Source organism: Triticum urartu, chromosome 2A (assembly GCF_056163025.1).
Source record: "Triticum urartu cultivar PI428250 chromosome 2A, HENAU_Tu73, whole genome shotgun sequence".
NCBI lineage: Eukaryota > Viridiplantae > Streptophyta > Magnoliopsida > Poales > Poaceae > Triticum > Triticum urartu.
The window spans coordinates 729,946,941-729,967,870 of NC_141874.1; the positions used below are offsets into that span (position 1 = coordinate 729,946,941).

At 48.4% G+C, this 20,930-nt stretch overlaps 3 protein-coding genes and 1 pseudogene across 4 annotated transcripts; 1 reads left to right on the forward strand and 3 right to left on the reverse strand.

The window, feature by feature from the left end:
• Window positions 1–5,381: 5,381 nt before the first annotated feature.
• On the reverse strand, window positions 5,382–7,830 carry LOC125541711 (uncharacterized). Its single transcript, XM_048705055.2, has 3 exons — window positions 7,798–7,830; window positions 5,966–7,701; window positions 5,382–5,895 (listed from the first exon to the last, which is right to left on the reverse strand). Exons 2-3 carry the CDS (start codon window positions 5,992–5,994, stop codon window positions 5,382–5,384), a joined length of 543 nt encoding a protein of 180 aa, XP_048561012.2. The 5' UTR covers window positions 5,995–7,701; window positions 7,798–7,830.
• A 2,936-nt stretch (window positions 7,831–10,766) lies between these two features.
• LOC125538237 (uncharacterized) lies at window positions 10,767–14,887 on the reverse strand (annotated as a pseudogene).
• Window positions 14,888–14,986: 99 nt separating this feature from the next.
• Window positions 14,987–17,167, reverse strand: BFN1 (bifunctional nuclease i). Its single transcript, XM_087545213.1, has 8 exons — window positions 16,982–17,167; window positions 16,714–16,894; window positions 16,513–16,620; window positions 16,360–16,415; window positions 16,178–16,261; window positions 15,955–16,050; window positions 15,693–15,828; window positions 14,987–15,602 (listed from the first exon to the last, which is right to left on the reverse strand). Exons 1-8 carry the CDS (start codon window positions 17,096–17,098, stop codon window positions 15,439–15,441), a joined length of 942 nt encoding a protein of 313 aa, XP_087401339.1. The 5' UTR covers window positions 17,099–17,167; the 3' UTR covers window positions 14,987–15,438.
• A 124-nt stretch (window positions 17,168–17,291) lies between these two features.
• Window positions 17,292–20,858, forward strand: LOC125540153 (uncharacterized). 2 transcript variants are annotated; one of them, XM_087545212.1, is made up of 12 exons: window positions 17,292–17,819; window positions 17,911–18,021; window positions 18,116–18,178; window positions 18,273–18,386; window positions 18,531–18,680; window positions 18,797–18,874; window positions 18,944–19,165; window positions 19,247–19,333; window positions 19,759–19,878; window positions 20,063–20,155; window positions 20,289–20,447; window positions 20,541–20,858. In XM_087545212.1, exons 1-11 carry the CDS (start codon window positions 17,595–17,597, stop codon window positions 20,346–20,348), a joined length of 1,323 nt encoding a protein of 440 aa, XP_087401338.1. In that variant the 5' UTR covers window positions 17,292–17,594; the 3' UTR covers window positions 20,349–20,447; window positions 20,541–20,858. The 2 variants fall into 2 exon arrangements, with proteins under 2 accessions (XP_087401338.1, XP_048559699.1); XM_048703742.2 differs by having other exon boundaries at window positions 20,289–20,339.
• The last annotated feature ends 72 nt before the right edge of the window (window positions 20,859–20,930 follow it).

The window sequence follows — 20,930 nt, forward strand, 5'->3', positions numbered from 1 at the left end:
CTTCCATGCAAATGTTCTCATTTTATGTGGTACTTGGGCCTTCCACACCCAGTTCCAACATGCGCGATCCCCCTCAGGTCTTGAGCTGCTAGCACCTGGGTTGTGACGTCGTATGTGCTCCTGCATCGCCCAATGGTAGGCCGATTTGACTGAGAATTGCCCAAACTTGCCCGGAAACCATGCAAGAAAATCATCATCCTGGCTCGGTGATGTTCGAATGCTCTGGATCACTTGCACGTCTACCGGCCAAAAATGTTCATTTAGAAGATCAATATTCCAATTACCTCTATGATCAAGAAACTCAGAAACTCTGTTCAGTCGACATCTTCTTTTTGGGGTAATTGGTTTTAGCACATGCCCTCTTGGGATCCATGGATCTCGCCAAGTTCTGATACTATTGCCGTTACCCACTCTCCATATCATGCCTTTTTTCACCAGCTCTAGCCCATGTTCTATACCTGTCCAGACAGCAGAAGCATTGCCAGTAAACACAGTGTCCACCAAGCTGCCAGAAGGGTAATATTTGGCACACAACAGTCTCGTGACTAAACTTTCGGGGTGTTCAATTAATCTCCATGCCTGCTTGGTTAGGAGAGCTTGGTTAAAAGCTCTCATGTCCCTGAATCCCATTCCACCCATAGCTTTGGGTAGTATCATTTTATCCCAAGCAAGCCATGCCATTTTCCTCTTCCCATTCTCCACACCCCACCAGTATTGCCTTATCATGCGGGTCAAGTCATCACAAACTGACATGGGCAATTTAAAAACACTCATAACATATGTAGGTATTGCTTGTGCAACCGCCTTAATAAGAACTTCTTTACTTGCCATGGACATATACCTCTCGCTCCAATCCACTAGCCTCTTGCTCAACTTGGCTTGAAGTGGTTCTAATTTACCTTTGTTCATTCTCCCCTCTGGGACCGGAAGACCCAGGTATTTTGGTTCAAATACTTCCTGAGCAACTCCCAGTATATTTTTAACTTCATTTGAGGTCGTCACTGGGCAATTGTCTGCAAACAAGATGGAACACTTCGCCGGGTTAATGAGTTGTCCCGTAGCCTCCGCATATGTGTTCAACACCCCCTTGACAATTGTTGCTTGTTCAGAACTCGCATGAAAGAAGAGCAATGTATCATCCGCAAACAGAAGATGAGAAATTTCCGGAGCTCTTCTACAAATTTTTAATGCTTCTAGGCCATCATCTCGTATTGCTTTATGTAACAAGGCGGACAAAGCATCAGCCACAAAAAGAAATAAGAAAGGTGATAAAGGATCACCTTGTCGAAGTCCCCTTGTCGGTGTAAACTGGGCCAACAACTTCCCATTGAACTTGACTGAATACTTCACTGATTTAACACATTCCATGATCCGGCTCACCCATGTACCTGAGAAGCCCCACTTCAGAAGTGCCTTCTCCAAGAAATCCCAATCGACGCGATCGTAAGCCTTCGAAAGATCCAACTTGTACGCACAATAACTCTGACTTTGAAGAGCATATTGGATATGATGTATACACTCAAAGGCAATAATTGTATTATCAGTGATAAGTCTCCCTGGTATGAATGCACTTTGGTTCTCCGAAATAAGATCCGAGAGGAGAGGCCGCGGTCGGTTTACCAAACATTTGGAAACAATCTTATATATGACATTACATAGACTAATAGGTCTAAAATCCTTCAGGTCAGCTGGTGAATTTACCTTAGGGATAAGAACTATAGCCGTGTCATTGACTCCTGCTGGCATCTTTCCGGTTGCAAAAAATTCCAATACGGCTGCTGTAATCTCCTCCTTCAATATGTTCCAGTTCCGCTGAAAAAACCTCGCTGGGAAACCATCTGGTCCCGGCGCCTTAATGGGGCCAATTTGGAATAGCGCATCCGCCACTTCCTTCTCCGTGAATGGCGCATCAAGTAACTCATTCATATGGGGTGTAACCTTTGTATCGATACACCCTAAAAGAGCCTCATATGTCAAGGTAGGATCCTTAGTGTACAACTCCTGAAAATAAGAGCTAGCCATCAGCTCCATGTCATTAGGAACAGAACTCCATGTACCATCACTTTTGCGCAGTTGCCTGATAAGATTCTTCCTAGCACGCCACACTGCCTTTCTATGGAAATACTGTGTGTTCTTGTCCCCCTCCTTTAACCAAGTGATACGTGACCGTTGAAGCCACAACATCTTCTCACGGTACAAAAGTTCATCCAAAACAAACATCTTTTCTTTAATCACCACTCTCTCTTCATTATTTAATTGCAAATCCTCTAGTTCTGTACGCAAGCGTTCAATCTGTTTAGAGACATGACCAAAATGTTCTCGACTCCATTCCTTCAGTTCTGTCATAACTGTTTTGAGATTTGCAGCAACATCTCCTAAGTTGCTAGCTTTCTTTTTAGACCAAGCATTAGCTATTACACCGGGGAGAGCAGAATGCCTCTCCCACATAATTTCGTATCTTGCACCACTTCTCCATCGTGAGTACGGTTCCTGCGATTCCATCTGGATCAACAACGGTGCATGGTCTGAAACTGGCGACACAAGATGTCGCACCCGAGCGGCTGGGAACAAATCTCTCCATGCCTCATCCGAGCACCCTCGGTCTAATCGTACTTGGACGTTCCTATTACCAAACTGATTGTTATTGTATGTAAAAGGGACTCCCACAAATCCCATATCCATCAACTCGCAGACTTCCAAGCAATCCCGAAAAGCCTCCATCTGAGCCAGACTACGCTGTGTGCTTGATAGATGTTCATGTTGCCACATACATTCATTGAAGTCTCCGCATACGAGCCACGGATCATTTGAGACCCCTCGCAACCTAGTAAGGTGATTCCACATGTTTCTTCTGTTCTCGACCCTAGGTTCTCCATAAACAAATGTAACCCGCCATTGTTTATCTATCCCCGGATCAAATACCTGTACATCTATGAATCTAGCACAAGCCTCCAGAACTGTCACCTGCAGCGTCTCATCCCAAAACAGACCAAGTCCACCTCCTTTCCCAACTGAATCAACACCTCGGAAGCCACGGAGCCCAAGTCTCCATCGCAGTTTCTCTACTTTTACCGCAGCCTGTCTCGTCTCACAGAGAAAGACGAATCGGGGTGAATTAGCCCTAACCAGGGCTAGTAAGTCACGAACTGTCCGGCGGTTTCCCACGCCCCGACAGTTCCAAACAAGATAGTTCATTGCTCCCAGCAGTATTTGCACATACCAAATCTGATAACCAAAGCCAACCACTCCCGTGAGGCCACACACCAGCACAAGGCTATGGCAATCCCAGGATCAGAACAATACTAGACAGCTTGATGGAACAAGCCGACTAGGAAACAAGACGACACCTTGGTCATGAAGCAACGTTCACGCAGGAGTCGGAGAAAAAAAACAGCCGAACTGACGAACAGACCGGCTGGAGATGATGACGATCCACCTGCCGCACAGCGGAGGGGTCGGACTGGGCAGCGGCGACGCTGCCGCCGAAGTGGCGGCCGGCGGCGGCCGCAAGACCTAGATCGCCTTTTCTATCGCCAGACCTTCACGAAAATAACGCTTCAGATACGTCTTGAACCGAGATACGTCTACTGCCAGCGTGGCAAGCAGAACTCCTGGATGGGTCCACAACGGCTTTCTACTTCAGCGGTAGGGTTGGCCTAAAGCCAGCCCATAGAATATATACAGGCTATGTTGATACAGTTTCTTATTCACGCACTCTATCTGTTTGTGTTTTTGTCAAACCAGCATCTGTCATGGTTCAAACATAGAGTGTTAGACTACATAAGTTATTGAATCTTGGTGATCACGAATTTACATACAAAAGACCTGGGGTCCTAGACAGTGATCGCTTCTTTTTTTTTAGTTTTTTTTTTTGCAGGATAGTTGCTATTTTATTTGACTATGCTGATTTCATATGGTGTCACATCCTCATGGCAAATGACTGTTTAATGGCGTCGTATCTAATGCATCCGGGATGCTTCGTGAATCCCTGTATCCGCCGACTCCTCGACCGGCCGATTGCCATCCCACGCACGCGATCAAAATCTCCAGGGATTTGCAAAGAAACGTCCGCAGCAACTCTTAGTTAAGCCTGCCATTTTGCTAATAACCCCTCAGCCGGAATACCTCTGCTAATCCCCGCTCGTCTCCCTCCCAATCCCTAATCACGGCTCAATCCCTCCATGGCGGCACATACATCGGACCCATGAATCCTTGGACGGCAGCAGCGCATGCCCACCTCTGCGTTTGTCCGCCTCAAACGGCTCCATGGCCTGGTGATCCCAACAATGATGGCCGCCCTTGGCTTGCCTCCACGTTTGTTCGCCTCAAATTGCTGAACGCCCTCGGTGATCCGTTCGGCGGCCGTGGCGGGATCCACCACGTTTGGCGTACCACCGCGCTCGTCCACCTTCTTGCTGGTCCGCCGCCGGCCGCAACCTGCACGCCATCTACCGCACTGCACCTGCATCCAGTCGGTTGCTGCTCCACCTGACGACCTCCGCCTGCTGCACGACTCGTGTGGGAAGCGAGCACAGCTCGTTGGATAGCAAACAAGGACCACGTTCTAAATTTTATTGTTCCTGTTTAATGTTTCCAGTACATGCGGATTGTAGCTTGTGAGTTTATCCATTGCAGACTGCTTGTGAGTTCAAAGACAAGAGAATGTACCTTGGTGTGAATGCACAATTCAGAAATAAACAAATTTCGTATTGCCCTGATGATTTTGTGGTGTTCTGTGATATGTGATGCAACACAGTTAAACGACGGCATAGTATAACTAGGTGCTTATCATTCCTTGTGATTCTGCATTCTTATTTGTCCTTTACGTATGCACAAACAAGAAGATGTTGCTTCTGCTGCAACCTTCCCAAGCACTGTCAAAATTCTGAACACCTACCATTGTTTAATTTCTTTTGTTGAATGCTATTGTGGAGGTGGACGTGGGTTTGCCAACTGAGTTGTTCCCTGCCTGATTCATATGCTACTGTTAAGCTTTCAAACTTGAAACATACTGTTGCTGGTAAAGACATCTGGTAATAATTGACGACTCAATGAACTCGATGCCTATACTGTTATACAACTGAATAAAGGGATGTACGCTCACAGTCTCGCAAAGTTTCTTGTACATTTATATTCTCCTGGGTGATAGCTGCTGATTGTTTGCATAAAAGAATAGAGCATGCTTCAGGTAAATGTGAACATGATGTAAGCTGGTGCTCTTGCAGATTGCTACACTCCATTCAATACACATCAAGCCAGAGTAAATAAAAGGAAGACAGTTTGACAAAACACATAATTCCATCGATTACAATAATCCAGTGCATGGAGAAATAAACAGTAATAAGTCATATAAATTCATGTTTTGTAATAGACTAAGGCCATCATAGAATGCCATTTGGCTTCATCTGTTGCACAATCTCGGTTCCTTTGCCTTGAACTTTTTTGCTAGGGCAATTGCGACTATCATGAAATACTATTTGTTTGCACGTCTTGCACATACGTGCGACCTTTACCTTGGCTTTCTTCTTCTTCTTTTTTTGTTTGTCCTCATTTGTTTCCTTTCCACTCTTTATTCGTTTGCATCTTCCCACCGTACGAACATCAGTCGGTGGGTGTATGTCAATTTCAGTAGGAATATCACAACCAATGAAAGCCTCATATTCCTGTTGTCTAGTGTGCTTCACACCTGATGTAGGAACCATTTTGTCTAGAGGAGCTTCAATATTCAATACACTTGATGTTAAAAAGTCCATGCCTTCATCCGACTGTTTCGCCTTCTGAATTAGATCCTCCAACTTGTTGCGCACAATCGCAATCTTCTTCCTAGTAGCCGAATTCAAGGAGTCAGTTGCCTTCTCTTCTAGTAAATGCCCATGCTCATCATACACATTTTCCCTGTCAATTAAAAAAATGATGTCAGTCATTTGATTTCCAATTAGAATATCAATTGTATACATTTTTATACCTTTTGCACCGTTTCTCCCATCTTTTCATAATGTAGTAGGATGGAAGTTCATTTTGATTTTTCAACCCTCAACACCTGGATGATATGTCGGCACGGGACTCCAATTTTCTCAAATAACTTGCATGAACAATTAGCTATCATGGTTGTGGTGTCGCACCGAACTTCCCTAATCCTATGGGATCGACCTCTCAAGCTCACAATTTTTATTGCTTCATCTTGTGCAATGCCTTGGATGCAACAATGATCTCTTGCTGCAATAATCTCTTTCTGAAATATCTCAAACACCTCATATGTAAACACTTCTCTGCCTTGTTTTTCTATTTCCCATGGTGTCAGTAGTTGTGGGGTCGTATGAATGCTTGAGTTGTCGGCAATCAACTCCTCTTCTCGCTGGCATTCTAATGCCGTGTCAAATCTAAGCCAAAACTCAACAAGAGCAAGCTTATGATGAATAAAACGGTTAAAAAAGGAATTTGCACTTTCAGACCTTGATTTTGTTCGGAGAATGCCTGCCAATGGTATATCCATAAAGTAAGCTGGTATCCATGACTCACGAATGCTAAACCTTTTAGTCAACCACTCATTCTCCTCCAAGCCAAAGTCCTTAATGACTGAATTCCACTGCAACTCAAACTCAGCTGGAGTTTCGGAACCCCATACACACGAATTCATCCTATCCCAAAAATCAGAGTCTTCTCTAATTAATGGTCCAATCTTCTCCGGAAGTTTCTCCATTATGTGCCACATACATAACCTATGCACAGTGGTCGGAAAAACTTTGTCAATCGCATTCTTCATGCTAACAGCTTCATCGGTTATAATGAGTCTAGGTGCTACCCCCTCCCATTGCTGTAAGGAAGGTCTCAAATAACCAAACATATGACTGAGTCTGCTCATTTATCAAGAATGCCGCGCCAAAACACACACTTTGTAAGTGATGATTGACCCCCGTAAATGGTGCAAAGATCATGTTGTATTGATTAGTAGTGTAAGTAGAATCAAAGGATACCACACCATCACCACCGAAGTGATTGTAGTTTTTCCTACTCATGGCATCTGTCCAAAACACATACATCAACTTCCCCTCACGGCTGACAACAAAATCTTAGAAAAAAGCTGGATTGACTTCTTGCTTTCTAGCTAGCTGAGCGACAAACATTTGAGCATCTGCGTCCCTGATTTTTAGCCTGAGGTCACGGTAGTATTTTCGTAGGTCCCTCTTTGAGCATCCAACATTAGGAATCCCACCTTCGCTGACTTGAAGGAGCCTATATGCCTGACATGTGCCTATGCTTGCTTTGTGGCATGTGTACAATGTATTTTTTTGCCCTCTCGCTAACTCTGCGATTTGATATGATCAAATGGCATTTATCAGGCGATACAAGGCCATGAGTGTGGCGCTCAATCCATGAGTGTATCTTGTAGGTGTTATCGCCACATAACTTGACGAAGATATGTGCATCACAACCACATCGTGTGGTTGTATTCTTACGGAATTTCTTTGCTGGATCTTTAATCTCCTTGCTCTTCTCAGACCTGAATCCTTCCCTATTGCACATGAAATGTTTTCTCTGAACCACATTATTGTCCAACTTTTTCTGTTGTCCGACACGAACTCCAAAACCCACATGATGTGCATATGACTTGTAGAACTCCTCCATGGCATCAAGGCCTTCAAATTCCATCCCTACTTTAGGCTTCAACTTCTCGTCACATCTCGGCGTGAAAGAGGAGCACTAAAAAGTAAATAATGAATGACAATAATCATCATCATCATGCATAACTCTCAAAACTGAATAGGGACATGGCAAACAAAAATTTAATAAACTCACAAATAGAGGAATGCTTTCTTTCTTTTTCGGCGTAGAAAATTCTCCCTCCTTCACTTGAGTTTCCAAGCTTTTACCTAATTCTGTAGCTGCACATGCATCAACATGATTAGTCTCCAGATAACAAGTAGTACGTACAACATACACAAATAGTCTGGGTCATACATAAAATGGCTAGGCTTTACCAATGTTACCTGAAGCTCCATGCACAGTACTGACATCTGATTTGCATTCTGCAGTACTAATATTTTCTACAGCCATAGCAGTTTCTACACCGAGATGGGCCTCCAACTGGCTAGACGCAGAGGCATACACAGGATCAGCACTTGAACTATGGATCACTGCTGATGCATATCGGACATCCATAACAGCAGGAGCCGCCACGATCACTTCCGGAGATTTTTCCATCATGCTGATGGGGCGTTCAGAATCAGAGATGCATCCCATCATGGTCGTCGTGGAGATCGTCAGGGCAGATGAATGCCGTCCTGGCGATTGTCCGTCCGGATGCATGCCGTCCCGGCCGTGGCTGTCGTCGGGATGCATGTTGCGGCCGTGATTAGGGATTGGGAGGGAGACGAGCGGGGATTAGGAGAGGTATTTCGGCTGAGGGGTTATTAGCAAAATAGCAGGCTTAACTAAGAGTTGCTGCGGGCGTTTCTTTGCAAATCCCTGGAGATTTTGATTGCGTGCGTGGGATGGCAATCGGCCGGTCGAGGAGTTGGCGGATACAGGGATTCACGAAGCATCCCTGATGCATTAGATACGACGCCCTGTTTAATTGCAATAATGAAATGCTACTTATAGAGAAAATTGACGATTGGCTATAAATAGAATTAACTTCTGCTTGGCATACGTTTTTTTTTCTTATCTTTGTACGTACTCCCTCCGTTCCAAAATAATTTGTCATGATTTTTGTTCAAATTTGATAAGCTCTGAATATTAACACAAGTGAAAATGTCATTGCGTACACGATTATCACACCATGAGAAGTGAGTAGTTCAAGATTGCCTTTAACAGTCGAAAAGTACAAGCCCCTCTAACCAGGCTAACAAAATTCATTTTCTCTATAAAAAGGGAGTAAGTGAGTAAGTACAAAGCGGTCTAATGTTTGTCAAACCACACTTTCTGCATTACATACGTGCATGGCACGTGCCTTTCATCTAAAATACAGTACTGACTAATTGACCATACGTTGCAACACCAATCGTGTCCGACAGATACCTTACGCCCACCATATTCTAGTTTTTGGTAGAATTCGACTTGATTTGAGTATGGGTAGGGAAGGCAACGAATGTGTTGATTTTCTTGAGGTTTTGGTAAAATTTTGATTTGATTTGGGTATGAGCAGGTGGAGCAATGAATGTTTATTTAGTTGAGATTTTAATCAAATTTGATTTGATTTGATTTGATTGAGTTAATGAATGACACGAACATACAAACACCAAATCTAGCATCACGGTCGCACACTCAACTTAAATGGTAAAGAAAAAACTACATAAACATCTAAAGAGGTAATAGCACCAGGAGTCCTGGAACTTGTCCTGGATGTGATGATCTAGTTCAAAATTTGAGAAAGCAAACTATTGCATCCTACAACTTGCACCCAATGTGCAAATTTGGTCCTAGCCAATCAGACAACGACAAGTGGAGCCAAGTCAACACAGCCCACTCCATCCGGTCAGCGCCGCACTTTTTGCAATTACCCCTAGCCTTAGCGCAAATTTTCTGCATCAGCTGCAGTAAAAGCACAAACTTTTTGCTCGCAAGACACGTGCTCCCTCGATATATTTTACTTCGCATATATGATTTGTTTGAAGTCAAACTTCTAAAGTTTGACCAACTTTATAAAAAAAATCAATATTCACAATACAAAAATAATATCAATAGATGTGTCATGAATTTAATTTTCATATTGCATAACTTTAGTATTATAGATGTTGAAATTTGTCATATAAATATGGAAGTTTGACTCTAGACAAATCTTATATGAGTAGTGAAAAGGACCGGAGGGAGTACGTGCACATATTTTTTCTCATGAAACGCACACATATATTCTTCTCATGAAAAATAAAATATATATTTAATGTATAATTTTTTATTCATTAGCGCTTAAAATAAATGGTGTTTTCCTTTTTGCAAAATCTTTACTATGCAACTCTGTTTGTACTTATTTTATTACACGCAAGTCCTAATAAAAAAGTTATATCACTAAACAAGTATTTTTAATAACACGGGTTGTTTTACCTGAACCATTGTTTGTGCACTTTATAATGTCTGTCTTGGTGATGGTTGTGTGCATGGTCCGTTGCACAAGCTTGGGGGGAGGGGGGGAGGGGGTGTTGTACCCTCTTTTTGGGAAAAATATAGCGTCCATTTTGGTAATAGTTTTAACATGGTCCCACTTACCTCATGTTTTCACATGAGAGGTAACAGTATATAACAGATCTGGGCCGTTGATTTAATTAAGTAGCGGGTCTGAGTAACTTTTACCTTCTACCTCTCATGTGAAAAGAGAAGGTAAAAGGGACCATGCTAAATTTAGCCTTTGTCCAATGAGCACTCAGTACGTAAAATATGGGGAACCAATTAAAAACGAACTATTACATTTTTTAGCTTCTTAACAAATTGTTAAAGCACCGATTAAAATCAGGCCATTTTGCTTCTCCAACGCTTCAAAATAATGATGTTTTTCTTTTGTAAAGTCTTTGATATAATTTTGATTGTTACTTCTTTGAATATATATACGTGAATTATTAAAATTTTCAACCATGAAATATTTTTAAACATTGGTGAATATATATGCGTGAATTATTAAAATTTTCAACCATAATATACCACTCCTAGTGTTATGTGCATCAGATGTTAATAATTGATTGTGCACCTTGTAACATCTATTTTGGTCAAACAAGCATTGTATAGGCACCCGCAAAAACAAGCATTGTATAGGCACGACGTAGGTGATTCATCGATCAACCCTGGCTTCCTGAGTGAAGAAAGCTTCTCCCCGAGCTCAGCGAGAGCTGGCCTTGCGAATCGTCGAGGTTGTCTACGGGGAACTGATGATCGGAGGCGACGTCTTTCATGGCGAAGCCGCCCTCGGGCGTGTAGAAGACGAACTGAGACACCGGGGCCAAGGACAGCAGCGACGGGAACGGCAAGCCGTGGTGAGGCACCACATGAGGTGAAGAGCGATGGCCGCCCAGCTGCTCGTGGGCATTGTTGGCGGATGCGGATTTTTTGAGCGCCTGCACCCCGGCCGCGTTATCCTTGCCGTTGAGTTATGGCGCTGTACCTCGAGATACCTGTCACAGATTCCAGTTTTAGTGTATCCGTTAACATGGCAGGTAGCACCTGTACCTCGAGATACCTGTCACAGATTCCAGTTCCAGTTTTAGTGTATCCGTTAACATGGCGGAATCTTGTCTTACAGCGCCCCAGCATACAGACGCGCACCCGTGACTACCAATGGATGGAAATAACACAAATCTTTCCATGCATCTCTCTCATTCTCATGAGTTGGGCGCTCGTCCGCCATGAATAAAAGATGGAGCTAATGCAAGTGAAGAAAGAGAGGGAAGGCCGAGCTAGCCAGCTCTAGTTGGAGCGCATGAATACTCTCTCTCTCTCTCTCTCTCTCTCTCACTCCCAACCTTCGCTCAATAGATGGAGAGAACACAAATCTTTGCATGCATCTCTCATTCTCATGAGTTGGGCGCTCGTCCGCCATGAATACAAGATGGAGCTCATGCAAACTGAGGGAAGAGAGAGAAGACAGAGCTAGCCAGCTCTGGTTGGAGCTCATGGATACTCTCTCTCTCTCTCTCTACTTCTGCATGCATGCATGATGCATCTCTCTCTCACTCTCATTTTCACTCTTTCAGTTCCTAACATGGGCAACCGAAAATTGGACAGGCCGTCTAGGCTCTTCTTCATTTTTATAAAACAGAAGCAATGGAAATAGCAGGAGGCAAGAAGTGCACGCAGTGACTCTCCATGTGTTCCAAGAAAATTGTCTGACCCGGTTGTCTTCTTGTACTGCATGCGGTGTGAACAGTTGTGGGTTGAACAGTACCATATACTCCAAACCTAGACTGATCACATGCATAGGCATGTACAACCCAAAAAGGTTAGGACCAAAACGTGCCCGTGACTTTGTTTTGCCCCTGTGAATGACGCGGATCCCTGAGGAAACAAACGGCTGAGATAACCGGACCGGGGTGCAGATGCTCTAATATATATTTTCGTATTGTTGGCGCTATTGCTCCAAGCCTCATGAGGGCATCTCCAGCCGCACCTCAGAAAGGCTTCCCCGGACCGGGGTGCAGATGCTCTAATATATATTTTCGCATTGTTGGCGCCATTGCTCCAAGCCTCATGAGGGCATCTCCAGCCGCACCTCCAGAAAGGCTTCCCCGAACGTTTTTTTTTTGCCCAGTCGCGTCCCAGGAGCCCGATTTTCGCCGGCTTGGGCCGAAAACAGCGCCGGCGGACCCAGGCCAAACCCGGCGTGCTGGGGGGCGCCCGGGGGCGCCGGGGCGAACTGTTTCGACGCGAAACAGCCGCGGGGCCCGTCGCGTCAGCGACTCTACCCTCTTTTCGGCCCTTCGTCGTCCTCATCGCTTCGTTTCTCGCGGCGAATCAATGCCAAAGCTGCCGCGCTGCCGCGCCGGTCAGCCTGCGCCATTGATGCATCACGGGCGGCGCAGTGAAGACCGGATGACGCGCGTCCCTCGCCCGCCACGCGTACTCACGGCGGCTCGCGCACGGGCGGCGCCTCGGCCTATATAAGACGCGCCCCAGAGCACTCGGCGACTCGTACTCTCTCGCCGTCGTCGTTCCTCCCTCGCCTCTCTCTCGCCGTCGTCGTTCCTCCCTCTCCTCTCTCTCGCCGTCTCCAGCACCCATGGCCGAGCGCTTCCCAGGCGATGGCGCGGCGGCGAACGGCTTCGACCGCCGCCATCTTCACGAGAACGAGGCTCGCCTCCTTTTCGAGGCCGAGTACCCGGTCCCGCCGGATATGCAGGTACCCGGGGCGTGGAGGATCAGCGTCGGCGGCGTGCCGGTGCCCCCGATACCCACCGGCGCGACGCGGCATGCGGAGATCGCACGCATCCGCTCGTCCCTGCCGCGTGCGGCGAGGGAGGGGCCACGGTACGTCCCCGACAGCCCGCTCTGGGAGCCCTACTTCCGCCGCCGTCACGCCGAGCAGCTCGAGGCCACCAACGGCGTCGAGCCCTCCGGCAGGCTCAACGCCGTCGGCCGGTGTCGGTGGTGGGGCGTGCCCGGGCGCACGTTGGAGGCCGTCCTCGAGTACATCGAGGGCAGCAACACGCCGCGCCTCGAGTACCCCTCTCCCCCGTCCTTCACACGCCGCCGGGGAAGCTCCTGGACCCCGAGGCGCATGGAGACCGGGGGGTCCTCCTCCTCGTCCGGCGGCTCCCCCAGCCTCCACCTCCGCCCCGTCAAGCCGGAGCCCCAGGACGCGCCTGTTAGCGCGCGCACCCGCAGCTCCAACGTCCGCATCGGCGACAACGCCTCCCCCACCGGCCGCTTCGTCCTCGTCGAGTCCAAGCCGGAGCCCGGCCTCCCCGTGGAGTACGAGAAGATAGCCCGGCGTGGCTTCTCCGACGAGGACGCCCTGCGGTGGGCGCGGGACGACTACCTCCACGACGAGATGGTCCGGCAGCGCCGGGTCCTGGAGGAGATCGCCGCCCGCAAGCGTGGGCGCGAGAACGAGCACGGCGTCGTGGTCCTCAGCGACGACGACGACGACGCCCCTGGACCGTCCAACCTGCCGCGCCAACCGGGGGAGGGATGCAGCAGGGACGGCGGAGGCGTCGGCGGGGGCGACGACGACGACGACGACGACGGTGGTGACTACACGCGGTTCTACCGCCTCCTCGACATGTAGAACCGCGTGGGCGAGCGGCGAGGCGGGCGGCGAGGGAGACGGCGGGGGTAGCCCGCGGTAGTTTTTCCCTTTTTTTATAAAGTATGTTTAAATTTGAACGAACTCACTGATGTTTGCGTTAAATTTGAGTCGTGTTTGCGCCGTATTTGACTTTTTAAAAATCCTGTGGGAGGGCGCGACTAGGGGGCATCACACCTCCAGTGCGTGGTTTAGCGCCGGTGCGCCTTCAGGGGACGATTTTTTGCCCCTCATGAAAGGCCAACGGCTGAAGATGCCCTGAGGGGCGTAATGGTGGTGGTACGACCTGGCTTGAGCCGCAGCCAGCGTCGGCATGGCGGCTCCAGCATCGTTGACCAAGCCGAGCGAGTTGCTCAGGCTCATGAACCCCTTGAGATCGCCGCCCCCGTCGTGGGCGTGCGCCGCCTTGTCGCTGTCGACGACCATCATGGACGCCGCGGCTGCGGTGGCAGTGGCGTGCGAGAACGGCGGTGCCATGGCCATGGACGTCATGGAGGAGGTAGGCTGCAGGTGATGGTGGTGGTGGTGGGCGGAGAACAGGAGATCGTCGTCGTGCGGCGGGAATTGGAGTGGCGGAAGCTTGTCGATCTCGTGCTGAGCGGCGTTGAGGAGCCAGTCGACGACCTTGCTGGGCTGGCTGAGGCCGGGCGGTCCTGGAGGTCGTAGAGCTGGATGGCCGTGGGCACGGAGAGGCGCACCCGGCGGTCGCGCAGCCCCTTGACGGTCCTCACCTTGCTGTGCCGGTCCTTGCCCCCGAACACGCGGGACACGCGCACGATCCGCGACTCCGTGGACGACGACCAGTGCCGCGAGGCCGCCGCCGCCGCCTGCAGGGCCTTGTTGCCGGCCGCCGCCGGTTCGAACTTCCGGCGGTCGTCCCCATGGTCGCCGGCACTGGTCGCGTCTAAAACTCACTCCATCCTAAAACTCAGGTGGTGTAATGCGGGTTTATTTGTGCTAAGGCCAGGGAGGTAATTGCAAGAAGTGCGGCGCTGACCGGATGGAGTGGGGGCAATGGGCTGTGCTGACTTGGCTCTAGTTGTCGTTGTCTGATTGGCTAGGACCAAATTTGCACATTGAATGCAAGTTGTAAGATGCAATAATTTGCTTTCTCAAGTTTTGGACTAGCTCATCACATTCAGGACAAGTTTCAGAACTCATGATGCTGTTACCTCACATTTAAATGTATAGACAAAACTGCAAGGAGTCATGCCACGACAAATGGTACTGATGTGTACAGAGTGTGGACACGATCCTGCCTTGCCGTGACAAATGTGTCAACGTTGATTCATTCAGGCAACTAAAATAACAGCAAACATGAAAACAAAAGGACAACAGAATTTGGGGTACATCCAAATAAATGTCTACATCTTTCATCTTTGGACATGACATGTACTCCCTCCGTTTCTAAATATTTGTCTTTCTAGACATTTTAAATGACTACTACATACGGATGTATGTAGACATATTTTAGAGTGTAGATTCACTCATTTTGCTCCGTATGTGGTCACTTGTTGAAATGCCTAGAAAGACAAGTATTTAGGAACAGAGGGAATACACGCTAGCTGTTGGCGTCGCAAACAATTATTCAGTGGTCATTTGTATCATTTCCATGCAAGTTAGCAGCAGTCTCCTACAGTAGTAGGCATCATCGTGTCCCATGTCTTCAGGTCAGCATGGATGCAATACAGCGACTGTCACTTGACGCTGAGCTAGAGCTCATCGTCATGAGCCGCGACCAAGTTCACCGGCGCAGCGACGTCGCGGCTGTGGGCCTTGTGGTCTCCCAAGGCCCGGTTGAGGAACATGGCCAGCCTCACTCCGCCCTGCGCGATCCGCCGCGTCACGATCGGGAGCCTCGACCCGAAGTAGTCCTCTGCAGTTCACGAAGCATCACGGTCAGGACTAATGGCATGGCAATGGCTTGATGAACAGGAAGCTAGGCGGAGCCCGGCCGGTGGCTTACCGGACAGTGTGTCTCCGTCGTGGACGCCGTCGTAACCCCACTTGCACGCCAGGCCTATGCTCTCCGTGGCGTACTTGGTTGGGCAGGACATGAGGTCCGCGCAATCTTTCCACGACGACTCGTCGGACCACGAGCCCTGGAGGAAGAAGACAGACATTATGACATTATATATCTAGCTAGTCTGTAAGTTTCAGACATGTTCCTGGCCTTGGAGAGCACATTTGTGATTGAGACTGCCGGTTGATTTTGATTTTCAGCTTACCTTGGTGATGTTGTGCTGGAGGTCCTTGCGGAACGCGGCCATGTCCTTGCCGTAGCGCTCGGCGAGCACCGTGAGTATTATCTCCCTGTCCCATACCTGAAGAGAGAAAGAGATCACAGATGCAATTTTCATGCAGATGAAGAGTTAAGCTCTGTTTTTGTGACATGCCATTGTGTGTAGTGTGTTACAGGTAAGGATCATGAGTGGGAGCTGGTTTATTTACATGATGGAGGTTGGATTTGTGCTTGAACCAGCGTAGGTTCACCGAGTTGCCCCCCATGTCGCTCGTGAACCCCACATGCATGGGCTGCACATACATACCATGGACAAAATTAAAAAAATCATGTCAGAGACTGGTCTGTGCAGTAATCACAGGATTACTAGATATCAGAAGGAAGAAAATACCTGGTGAATATCTCCCATGAAGTGTGACAGGAATAGCAGGGCTTCCGTCAGGTTATCTGCATTTGCAACAGATGCAGTCAAGAACTCTGAACAGTGATTACTCATTCAGAAACGCTGGGTACAAGATATCAACACCCTCGCGTAGACGCTTACACTTGCGGTCGGCGCTGCCCTGCTTGTAGTGCATGAGCTGGGACGTGAAGTTGGCGACGGCGCCGGCGACGCACATGTCCTTGGCGCCGCTGGGGTCATGGCAGTCCCCTGCCGATCGGACACGACGATCATCTCAATTCAACAGATCCAAACAGAGTTTATCTACGCTGCTGCTCGCTCGGTGTTAGGAAAGAAACGTACTGGCGTAGTCGAAGGTGCAGGCCTTGTCGGGGGTGTCGATGAAGTGCAGCGGGCTGGTCCACCGGTACTTGTACCAGTGCCTCACCTGGTCCGGCCACACGCACATCGCCGACAGGTCGCCGCCCGCCTCCTCCGGCAGAAGGTTCTTCACCGCCTGCGCCGCCGCAGGCTCCAGCAGATCCTGCCACGCAACAGAATCAATCACCCATTTACAGTTTCAGTGACGCCAATGCAGGATGCCAAAAACAGAATGCCAAGTTGTTTTTACCTGTGCGATCTGGCATGTGAGCATGTGACCCTCCGTGCTCCACGCCCGCGCCGCCGGCGCCGACGCGAGGACCAGCCCGAGCACCGCCGCTACCATGAACGCTCCTGAGGACGCCATTGACAATGTTCGTCTCGCTGCTCAGGGCACCTGGACTTGATGCCGGCCTGATGGATGGGAGGTTCAGAGGACGGGATGGCGATTTATATGCAGGGGAGCTGGATGGGGAAGGCGGCGAGGTTTCTTTGAGTGCACGCATGGCATTGGTGGTTCCTTGCTCGTGACCATGCTTCGCTTAGCTACATTAATCTAGTGGTTGTGGTTCAGTGGAAGCTCCCTTTTGCTTCCTGTTATCGTGGAAACTGACGAGGTTGCTGGTTTTGCATACGTTTCCGATGCTTGAAGCATCACCTTTTTTTTTTTGAGGGAAGCTTGAAGCATCACCCTAAATGCCAGAACTGAGCCGGGCCTATGTGGAATGCGTTTGGGCCGGGCCTAGGTGGAATGCGTTGGGCCGGGCCTGGGAGACGAGAACTGCAGTGGTGAAGCGGCCGACGACCGTGGATAAACTTTCAGTTTGACATCCGAAGCGGGTGGGTTGCTGTCACCGGCGGCGATGTCGACGGCTGCAGCCACCGCCACCCTGACCTCCTCCCCCTTCGCGCGGCGGCCTCGCGCCCCGCGGGGCGGCAGGCGGACGGTGCGGCCGTGCGCGTTCCACCCGGAGGTGGCCCGCGCGGTGGAGTCGCTGCAGGCAGAGTTCCGGGAGGTGGACCGCGCCCTCGCCCTCAACTCCTCCCGCGTCTCCGCCGCATTCCGCGCCGCCCGCGTCGCTCCCCACGTAACCCGAGACCTCCGCCCCGCTCTTTCTGTACCCCCGCTGCCTCCTGCTCCTGCTCCCTGACGCGCGTGCGCCTGTGTGTGAACTGCAGCACTTTGGTGGTTCGACGGGGTACGGCCACGACGACGCCGGCGGCCGGGAGGCGCTCGACTCCGTCTTCGCCCACGTCGTCGGCGCCGAGGCCGCCATCGTGCGCCCCCAGGTTCCCCCGCTACTCCACATTCCATTGCGGCGCTTGACTGAGCTGAGCTCCTAGTGACGAACTGAACTCTTCTTCTTGCTCTTTGGTTTGCCAGTTCTTCTCCGGCACGCATGCCATCGCCTGCGCTCTGTTCGCGCTGCTGCGTCCCGGACACGAGGTAATCAATATGGACACGACTGAACCGAAATGCCAAATTTTGGCGTTGTTTCTGCTGGACTGTGAGAACTCATGACAGACAACTCCTACTGCAGCTCTTGGCGGTCGCCGGGCCTCCATATGACACCCTGGAGGAGGTCATTGGGATCAGAGGTTCGGCCAATGTAGGATCGCTTAAGGACTTTGGAGTTACATACCGAGAAGTTCCGGTGAGCCAATTATTCCCCTCCAGATATCTGTTACTCTGTGTTACATTCAAGTTACATTGTGCTACTCTGTGTTACTTTGCCTCTGCTGTTCTGGTGTGTTACATTGTGCTTTTGGATGGCTTGCTAATGTGGATTCAGTTGTAGCTCGCAGCAGATGGTGGCCTTGACTGGGATGCTCTTGCGTGTGCCGTCGGACCAGAGACCGGGTGCGCGCTCATACAGAGGTCCTGCGGTTACTCGTGGCGCAAGAGCCTGGGCGTAGCTGATATCCGTAGAGCCATTGATTTGATCAAGGCAAGATTATATCATGTGTATTTTGAGGGGAGCAGAGTATTCTCTATCTATACTTAACTCATGTATGTACTGTGTAGTACGTACTGAAATTCTTCATGTTTTGGGTTTCCCTTCAGATGCAAAATCCAAACTGCAAGGTCATGGTTGACAACTGCTACGGTGAATTTGTTGAGACATCAGAGCCTCCAATGGTGGTATGTTCACGATGCTCATCATCATATGAGTAACAGAGCAGTCTTACCTAATTGCGCATTTCATATCAGGGAGCAGATCTGATTGCCGGTAGCTTGATAAAGAACCCCGGTGGTACCATCGCGCCTTGTGGTGGCTACGTTGCTGGGAAGAAAGATTTGGTTGCCGCAGCTGCAGCTCGCCTATCCGCACCGGGCCTTGGGGTGGAGTTTGGGTCCGCACCTGGACATGTTATGCGAGCAATGTTTCAGGGCTTGTTTCTTGCTCCGCAGATGGTTGGAGAGGCAGTAAAAGTAGGTTGCTTCCTAGTTCTTGAATTTTCTAGGAGATTATGCATATACTAATTGCAAGTAACAGTCTTATACTATCCACAGGGTGGTTTGCTAATTGCAGAAGTCATGTCAGCCAAGGGCTATAGAGTTCAACCACTTCCAAGGGCGCCACGCCATGATATTGTGCAGGTTGCTTTTAAGTTTAACTTTGATTAGTCTGAAAAGGCTTTAACATTAATTCACTAGCACATGAGTGTCCACACAAGCAAATATGACAGTATCCATGCATGATACAACATTACAACTTATTTTTGGATAAATCAGCATAGCTACTGTGATGTGTCACAAATTCAGAAAGCTGATGTAGTGAAAACAAATTGCAGAAAAATAAACATCAATTGAGTAGAGTAAGATAACTGATGAATGATGGTACTCTTCCAATGTTTAAATTTTGCGGAGAACACATGGCTGGAGAATCCCTCAAATTAAAAGTTTGATCTTTACAGATGGTCAAGCAATCTCTTTAAATCATTAGACTCTGTGCCTGTCAGTGTTACCATGTCACGGCATTTTTAAGACCAAGGAAACAACAATATTTTTTGTTATACTCGCAGGCAGTAGAGCTTGGCAACAGGGAGAGACTCATAGCATTCTGTGAAGTTGTCCAACAAACCTGCCCAGTAGGATCATTTATTAAGCCAACCGCTGGGGAAACTCCTGGTTATGCTTCAGAGGTGTGTTTGTATACCCTCCTCTATAAATATGTGCTTATTGTTTAAGCTATTTTTTGAACAATATATTTGACGGCAGTTTATTCCATGTATTTACTATTTTTCTCTAACTGATGCTATGTTATTGCTATCTGCGTAGTTTCCTTTTTGTACTTTGATACAACAGTGATTAGTTCACTTGAATCAGGTCATTTTTGCTGATGGGACATTCATGGATGGAAGCACAAGCGAGCTATCATGTGACGGGCCCTTAAGAGATCCATACGCTGTCTTCTGTCAGGTAAGCTGAGAATTGGCATCCTCATTACTTGTGCTAATGCACGACAGACTCTGGGTGGGGAGCCTGGGGCATCAAATACGCCTTCTCGTCCCTTGCACTGATGGTTCTTCTCCCTTGAAACGTATCGATGCAGGGAGGAACGCATTGGACACAATGGGCTCTTGTCCTGGGTGAAGTTCTCAAGGTCATATAGCTGTTGTTACCATAACTATATCCCATTTCTGGAATGGAGGTCACGTAGCCATTTGTTATGTTACCAAAAGACTTCCATTTATAGAAGTATAATTGACTAGTGAGTACTTAATCATTGGGTAATCTTTTCTCATTGATGCTGCTAGATCTGACACGGTGCTGACTAACAAAAGGAATTCTTTACTTAATGCAGGAACCATCATGGCCACAAAATTCTTTTGGTTGAACCTATCGGCGATTTAAGGCAACAGGTTTCAAGGCTGTGAATAATTCAGCAGGCTGCATTGTGCATCAATAGATTGCCAGAGTAAGTTGAAGCCGGAGCATCATTGATTTTGGATAGCTTATGTGATCAACTCGGCAGTTGATTAGGATTCCACACCCTAAACTGTAGTGGGTTAGTTAGAAATGCTTTGAAAGTGGTGTGTGCCATGTACTACCATTTGTATGGGTTTGCCCATTCATTCAACAAGAGATAGATGACCGTCACAGCACTTCATTTTGGAGGTTTCATTTGCGTACAGTGGATCTGCATTGCTGAATTGTTAGGGCGATTCTTTTTTATGCTTTTATATTTCAAATT